At 44.8% G+C, this 7,903-nt stretch overlaps 1 protein-coding gene across 4 annotated transcripts; it reads right to left on the bottom strand.

Annotated features, from left to right (window-relative positions):
* LOC311013512 (soluble guanylate cyclase 88E-like) lies at positions 1-7,027 on the bottom strand. 4 transcript variants are annotated; one of them, XM_084009603.1, is made up of 18 exons: positions 6,906-7,027; positions 6,579-6,719; positions 6,113-6,252; positions 5,852-5,986; positions 5,618-5,741; positions 5,413-5,532; positions 5,205-5,322; positions 4,904-4,990; positions 3,860-3,977; positions 3,184-3,313; positions 2,855-3,001; positions 2,149-2,295; positions 1,913-2,069; positions 1,708-1,817; positions 1,484-1,573; positions 724-870; positions 451-564; positions 1-164 (listed from the first exon to the last, which is right to left on the bottom strand). In XM_084009603.1, exons 1-18 carry the CDS (start codon positions 7,023-7,025, stop codon positions 21-23), a joined length of 2,289 nt encoding a protein of 762 aa, XP_083865729.1. In that variant the 5' UTR covers positions 7,026-7,027; the 3' UTR covers positions 1-20. The 4 variants fall into 4 exon arrangements, with proteins under 4 accessions (XP_083865729.1, XP_083865730.1, XP_083865731.1 ...); XM_084009604.1 differs by having other exon boundaries at positions 1-152; XM_084009605.1 differs by having other exon boundaries at positions 1-140.
* Between the last annotated feature and the right edge of the window lie 876 nt (positions 7,028-7,903).

Raw genomic sequence — 7,903 nt, 5'->3', positions numbered from 1 at the left:
GGGTATCCGCTAGCATCTGTTCATGATATGGAGCACATGGCACTCTTGGAGCAGTGGGAATCGGAGCTGCCACAGGATTCCATGATGGAGTCTCTGCCGTCGGGGGAGTCCAGCTCCAGGTGAGCATCCTGGAGGTCGTCCTGCAAAGCAGCCTTACAGTAGGACTGGGTAAGGAACAATTCAGGAAATCACAGTGACGGGGACGGATGAAGAAAGAATGATTTACAAGTTTACATTTACATTTATATTTAGGGCATTTAGCAGACGCTTTTGTCCAAAGCGACTTACAATAAGTACATTTGTCAAAAGAAGGAAACTACAACATATCATTGCCGATAAAGTAAGAGCTAAAAAATAGAAACAAGTGTTCGGTTCTTGTCTGAGTAAAGTTGTTGTTGTTCCGGAGTCAATGAAAGCCTAGCGATCTCGGTACCCATAATTCCCTCTCACCTTATGAGCAGCCTTGTTGTCGCCCTGGCGCGCCTTCATCGATTCCTCCAGAGAATGACCCGAAATCTCCATCTTGACATCGTCCTTGTCCCGCTCTGCCACCTGTGGGGAACCCTGGGGGCAAAGACAGAAGAAGACTCAAGGATTCAGAGATGGTGATGATGATGATGATGATGATGATGATGATGATGATGATGATGATGATGATGATGATGATGATGATGATCATGGTGGTGGTAATGAAGCGAATGCCTTTTGTGTGTGTGTTTTTACCCGTCCCTCCCTGTGTTGCGGGGCCTCGGGGCCTGAGAGGTTGACCTTGCTGATGGTCTGGGACTCAAACTGAGGACACGCAGCCTGAGCGTTTCCGTCTTTGTCCCTCTTTCCTTTCAGCCAGTAGGACTCAATTTCAACATTTCCCTAAAAATGGACAAGAAAAAGTAAGATTAAGGTTTGGATATGAAGGTGCATGAGTTATGCACAAATATTCAAAGACTCAAATGCACAACTTCTGTTATGGAGTGGAGTAAAATTGCAGGTGGCAGATTTTCAATAATCAGGATATGCTGATGAAAAACGAGCCGCTCTTGCTTTCTTGGGATTGGCGCCTGTAATCAGCTGCCTTGGAAACCTTTGGGAGTCACTCTCGACGTCAGACCCGGCGATAAAACAAATCAACATGCGAGCTGCAATTACCAGCTCTGGACGCTAAGTGTGCTGACTCCCCAGAGGCAACACATTGTGAACTATTATTATTTCACTTATTTCCAAGAGTCAGCAATGTTCATGATTACACGATTGCTGATACACAGAGATTCTGTTAATGGGGATTACAGCATCAATGTTTAATTTGGAGTAGGTTGTGTTTAATGTGCAGTGGCTACTTTTAAGTGGGGACCTTCAGACAGGCCCTGAACCGCATCATCATCACTGTGTCGCTGATGTGTTCAAAACCAAATCATATTAACAACATGTTGGGGATGCAATTAATGCGGTGCGTGTAGTTGCTGCGGTAACCGTTTTGACCTCTAACCTTGATAGTAATGGTGCCTCTCCTTTCAAAAATAAAGTGACTTCCTTTCAGGTGCTCGTAGGTGGCGCTGCTGAGCTGAATGTGCATCTCCTGAATGAGATAAAAGAAGACCAGGAAGTTAAAACAGATCACAGAGAGCATTTACTTCAGTCATCATATACTCTGTTGTCCATAAAGTTGGAATTGGAATGTATATATAGACATGCCGACTCAGCTTTCCCTACCTTTCCATTGCTCTCCATGGCTGATGCGGTGTGGACCGTGTCACCGTGGAGACCGTAGCGTGGCATCTTATGTCCCACCACGCCTGCCACCACCATCCCGGAGTGGATCCCTGCAACCAGAAGAAGATGAGAAAAAAAAAAAAACACATTACTTCACTTCGTCAAACATAGACACACAAACAGGTCCAAAGCAGGTTCTACCCACCGACACGAATCTGTACGTGGTTGCCGTTAGACGGGTCTTTCAGGTGATCTATGGAGCGCACCATGTCCAGGGCCATGTCGCAGATGTTGTGCGCGTGATACTTTGTCTTCTCCGGGGCCCCCGCTACCACCATGTATGCATCCCCGATGGTCTCAACCTGGAAAAAAAGACAGGTGAGTGCAGCAGCACTCATTGGACAAAGTAGCCCATTTCAAAACCGAAATCACACGACGAACCTTGAAGACGCGGTGCTTCTCGCTGAGCGTGTCAAACAGCGTGTACATGGTGTTGAGCATGGAGACCACCTGCATCGGAGTGATGTGGCTGCAAATGCGAGTGAATCCCACGACATCGCTGAAAAGAATGGTCACATCTGGGAACACCTGGTGGGAAAGAGATAAGAGTAGTTGATGTACTGCACAAAAACACACACAGAGAGGTGAGTCATTTTGTGTCTATGCACCATCAGGCAGTCGCTCTTAATCAAGCAGAACGTTTCAAATAGGAAAAAGGGGGGATTTGCATGGATGTGGGTGAGTGTTCAGGTACCTGTCACTATCTGGGTTTGGCAAGAAACATAAATGTGACAATTTAGCCAACATTTGTGCCTCATGCATGAATGTGAGACACTTCAGGAGACTGATACGGCTGTATCTGCCTCACAAAAAGACTGGGAATGTGGAACCAGCTAGTCCCTGTAGACAGCCAGTCTGATGCTATCGAAAGGTAACACGATCCGCTTCGCAGCACTTCTGCATTTCTAGGTGGATTTTGTTATCTTTGGATGGTGCCGGGCTAGCTAAGCCACGAGTGCTATCAATCCACTCATCTAACTCTCTGCAAGACGGTGCATTTCTCACGATATAAAACTATTGTTTCAGAGAGCAGCAAAAGTCAACTTGCTTTAGGCGTTAAATCATAGAGTAGTGGCACGATCCTGACCTCACAAGTGTTCACGGCCGGCTCTCCTTTGCGCAGCCGTTTTGCCACTGGCTTGGGAATCATCCTGTACAAGAGGTCGTCGGTCTTCTTCATCTCGTAGTCCAGCATCTTCATGCTCTCCTCCAGCTTACTGGATTTCTTTTGCTCCTGTGCTCACAATGGGGGGGACAGAAGAGAATAACGCTGTACATTTGTGTGTAGTTCTTTAACCCCCATGTCTGCAGGTTTATCTGGGGGCTGCCAGAACCGAAAGAAGGGCTTCAGAGCATCTTAGCACAATGCAAGTGAGCTGATCGACACAAAATGCAGCTGTGCTTGGCGGAGGGAACCTGTATGAGAGCTCTCTTCAGCTCCTCTGACTGCTGCGTGCCCGCCAGCACCAGGTCTCTGCTGGAGTCGTGCATGCTCAGGTCGTTGATGTAGAGGCCGGTCTTAAACATGGCACTCAGACTCTCCATCCTAGACACACACACACACACACACACACAGACAGTTGAAGAGAAAAAAGGCCAAAAAAGGACGAATTCACAATGATGTTCATAATATGTATTAAAACAATTCATTAAGAAACAACACATTGATACAAATCTGGGAATTAGTGATAAATATGTATAGTTTCCTACAGTATGCATAATGTAAGCAGCGTGATGTGGCATTAAACATTTAAGTAGTTTTGTCAATACATGCATAAGGGCATTTACTTGCAAAACAAAATGTTTGGGGGGGGGTTAGGTAATGTACTCTGTGGAAAACACTCTCAGTTGCAAATGGGTTCCCATTAGACTCACAAGAGCTGCACTGTCTGATTACAAGCTAATTAGCAGCTCATTTCATGCATGGTAAGTGCTATTAGAATGGGGCCCTGATTTGATTCACTGCCCAGGCTTTTATTTCCAGCCTCCTAATTCAGTTTAGCTCTTTACTTTTTTAGAATGTTTTACATTTCATCTGCACGTTTTAATAAATATTGGTGTCTATGTGTGTGTGTGTAGGGGGGGGGCTTACACAGGGGTTCCCAGGAAGATGATGGACTCCCACTCTGGCATATATCTCATTTGTCCTTTTAGTTTTAGGCAGCGGCTCCCATCTCCCCAGCTCTCCATCGCATTAGCGCTGTTACCGTCTAAAAGAAAAGTGATGGAATGCCAACGAGACAAACATTTAAAGAGGTGTTTTAGGTGAAATGTAAGCTGTAGATAATAACTGCACTGTGTTAACAGTGTCATTCTAATGGATTTGGCAGAATAGTTCATCTATTTGGGTGAATGTGCTGATTTGCTTTGCTAACTTTTAGTCATATCAGTGTGTTTCGTGCAGCCGTTTAATGTCAGCTTCACATGACGGCTGCAAACAGGGGAAAAGACGCTAACCTGGCTCTGTTTTAAGGTAACGTCAATGAATGTGGGGTTTGTTGTTTTTGTGTTGGACCATTTCTAGGATGAGAACAGTGACTTCCAGGAGTGTCCGCTGGTTGCCTGGCAACCGCATAGTGAAAACAAAACAAGTCAGAAAGTAATTGGTCTGAGCCAATGACTACTCCCATGTCTATAACATCTTAATTGTGAAGCTTTATTACCTTTGGACAGAGCCAGGCTAGCTGTTTCTAATTTAATGCTAATCTAAGCTAACCCAGTGCTTCATATTGAACACACAGACCATAGATGGTATATGAGAAACTCTAAATGGGACCATCATTTACAAAATGGACATCTTGCTGCCAACTATTACTACTAAAAATGACAACTATTACAATGTATAATTTTTTTTGCAGTCATTCTCTCAAAGACTTCCATGCAATTGGACTTCTTTTTGTAACCAGAGGAGTCGCCCCCTGATGGACAGTAGAAAGAATGCAAGTTTAAGATTTTTCAGAACCAGAGCAGACGCCTTGTACAGATGTGATATTGAACTTCTAAAACTTCCCATCAACTCAACAACTTTCAACAAGTAAGCAAATAAGCCTATTTTCCAAAATGGTGAACTATCCCTTTAAACTGAGATTCCTCTGTGTTGTAAAGGTGCCTTTGATAACAGATAACAGAAAGGTACCTTTGTAGTCATCTCCAATGATAGACTGGAAAGCCATGAGCTCCACGTCTACGTCAGCAAAGCGATTAGCAGTTTCATAGTCAGAATCTGTGGGCAAAAAAACGGGGGAATCAGTCAGAGCCATAAACATATTCACCCCAAACCCCACCCCCACCTACCCATGACAACCAGGACCGGGATCTGCTCCACTACATTCAATCAGTTTAAGTCGATTCAACACATCAATGCATCTCAAAGTGAGCGAGTTTCGCAACTGACTGCAGTGAAATTGATCTGTCCACAAACCCAAAAGGACACACACCCCTGCGAGGATTTGCATGGCTCCCACTCTTACTCTGGACTCGGTTGTGAAGGTTCCTCTCTCTTTTCACGGGCTCCTTGGACATGATCTCAAACAGGTTGTTGGGGTGGGAGATGATCTGCATACAGATGACTTAAGTCAGTATTATCAGCACTCTTTAAAGCTGATATGTACATGTATGCTGAACAGGAACAAAGTGACGTCTCACCATGTTCCAGGTGAACTCCCCTAGGGGGCGAGCAAGCAAGAAGGCGTCGTTGATCTTCTTTCCATCCAAATCGGGGAAGACCGTCGCCAGGCCCGAGCCAACGTTGTGCACCACCATGTCCTAAAGAGTTGAAGAACTGCTGAGACATTTTCCGTTCATTTCACGTTTAATTTCATCCATTAGGAACGTAACTCAAAGGACTTACCTGTCTGAAGACGATGTTAAAGGGGAAGACCTCGAAGAAGAAGTCTGAGGTGATGGGCAAGATCTCCTGCTCTTCCTCGTCCTCCTTCATGATGTAGCGATAGGCTGAGTTGTCAAAGTTCAGCCTGCACGGACATACAGATCGATATGTTTCCTAAAGTTAAGTTTAAATTCCACTACTGAGAAAGAAGCTGTGTGTGTGTGTGTGTGTGTGTGTGTGTGTGTGTGTGTGTACCTCATGGTGACATGGGAGTAGTCTCCGACCATCTGCTCAGACAGCACCTCCACATGGATGTCGCAGTTGTAGAACTGCTTCCCCATCTGCCTCAGCTGACCCATGGCATAGTGCAGATAGCCTTTGCGTTTACTCCTGCCAGCCAGAGGAAGAACATTTCATATCGGTCTAAAAGAAATGAATCACACAGCGTTCTCCCTTCCTTTTTTTGCCTTGTTCTTCTACTTTTATGTCCTGCCCCTCCTCCTCCTTGTCTCTGACCTGTAGTGGAGGGTGACTCCGGTGGCTGACTCCTCCTGGCAGAAGAAGGTGGGAGGCTGGACTTTGGGGTAGCTGAAGCGCAGGTACTCATGGAGATTATCGAGGCCGTTGACAAAGTCACGTACATGGCGGCCCAGCACCTGCATGCAAGAGACGGAGATGTCTCAGATAGTTGCTCTACGTTTTTATTACAGTACTTTTAAAGGGACACCACTGATTTATCAACAAAAGGCCATGGGGAGTATTGCTCAGCCTATAAAAATTGATTTTAAAACATCTTCTGGGGTTCTGGAGGGAAATCAGAGAAAACAACCGCCCAAAGATGTCATCAGTGTTATTTTTGGCTGAAGGACACACCATTTAAAATGTCATACAAGTGACTACAATTCACAATATCTTGTCACTCGCTGCTGTGGTTTTGAATCTCAACTTCCTCATAATAATAATAGACAATATTTTTTTCTACCTTAAGGATCCTGTCATAGCCGTACTTCCCAACAAAGCCCAGGAAGTAGACACCCCAGGAGTTCATCAGCTCGTTGTAGGGCGTGCCTGTCACTCCACTGGCTGCCTTTGCAATACGGGGAATCACACTTTCACTATACACCTGCAGACACACAAATATAAACCTTAAATTATATCAAAATACTTCTCTTGACATCAATACGCAGCTTCAGATAAAAGCAGACAGAGTGGTTAATGTGTGGATGCTGCACACAGACAGCACAGCCTTTTGCAGACATATTACTATTCAGTGCACACATACAAAATGATATTATGCAAAAAAACGTACCTGGTGGGTGACAAAAGAGTGTAACCTGACATCTGCTCTCTCTCTGACCAGCTTCCACACATCATCTCCGTACGACTCCTTGATGAAGTCGTGCAGACTCTCACACAGCAGCCCGTACATCACGTCTCTCTGGATTGGAGCTCAAAACCGAGCACTGTCAAGACAGCTCCCCAACTGATTGACTTCCAACGGTCTTTCCAAACGGCACCTGCAAACAAATAAGAAGAAGGTTCAGGGTGACGACTCTTTCAGCCCAGCCACCTGAATTTTAATGCCTGAAAGCTATATATATAAAAAAAAAAAAAAGCCATACACTGAATATTGTTGCTCTCAGGACCGCCTGTGGAGCTTTGAACTTTCCCAGATTAGCTAGCCAGATAAGGTTTCATCTGAAGGCCACCAAGACAAACGGTTTTAAAGGTGCACTCATTGCCCATGAGTGTGAATGGGCCTCTATTGTGTTCTTGTGTCAGCTGTCAGCACCTGGTGGCCGTCCTCCTCTCTCCATGTGACATGAACACGCTGCGGAGGCCACCTCTCAAACACAGATGTCACCAGTCAGGAGAACTGGCCTCCGTTTCCATTTTCTTATTGACCCTTTAAAGAAAATTACATTCTTACCACTGAATTATCATATATATATACGTCCATTTATAATTGATTGTAATAAGAAATACGTTTGGAGAACATAAAGGAAGAGACAGATTCATTTAATCACTCAGTTCCACTCAAAAGCTTAAATTTGACATTGAAGGCACAGCGTTCCACCGTTTTGCACTTTGCGGCTCGTTACCACAGTTTTGCAAGCGTGTCGGAGAACTACGGTGGCCCTCAGGTGACATAAAAAGCAATGTTTTATTGGTTTGTTCTGGGCTACCGTAGAAAGAGCCTCTCAGAAGAGGATCCTCTCCCCATGTAGATATGATGGTCTCATTCTAAGCTAATGGAAACACAATGATTCATATATGTTAGATATTAATATCATAGTCTCCTAAATC

Source organism: Eutrigla gurnardus (assembly GCF_963514095.1).
Source record: "Eutrigla gurnardus genome assembly, chromosome: 5".
In the NCBI taxonomy this organism is placed as follows: Eukaryota; Metazoa; Chordata; class Actinopteri; order Perciformes; family Triglidae; genus Eutrigla; species Eutrigla gurnardus.
Note: the sequence above shows the minus strand (reverse complement) of the source record. Positions and strands in the feature narration are given on the sequence as shown.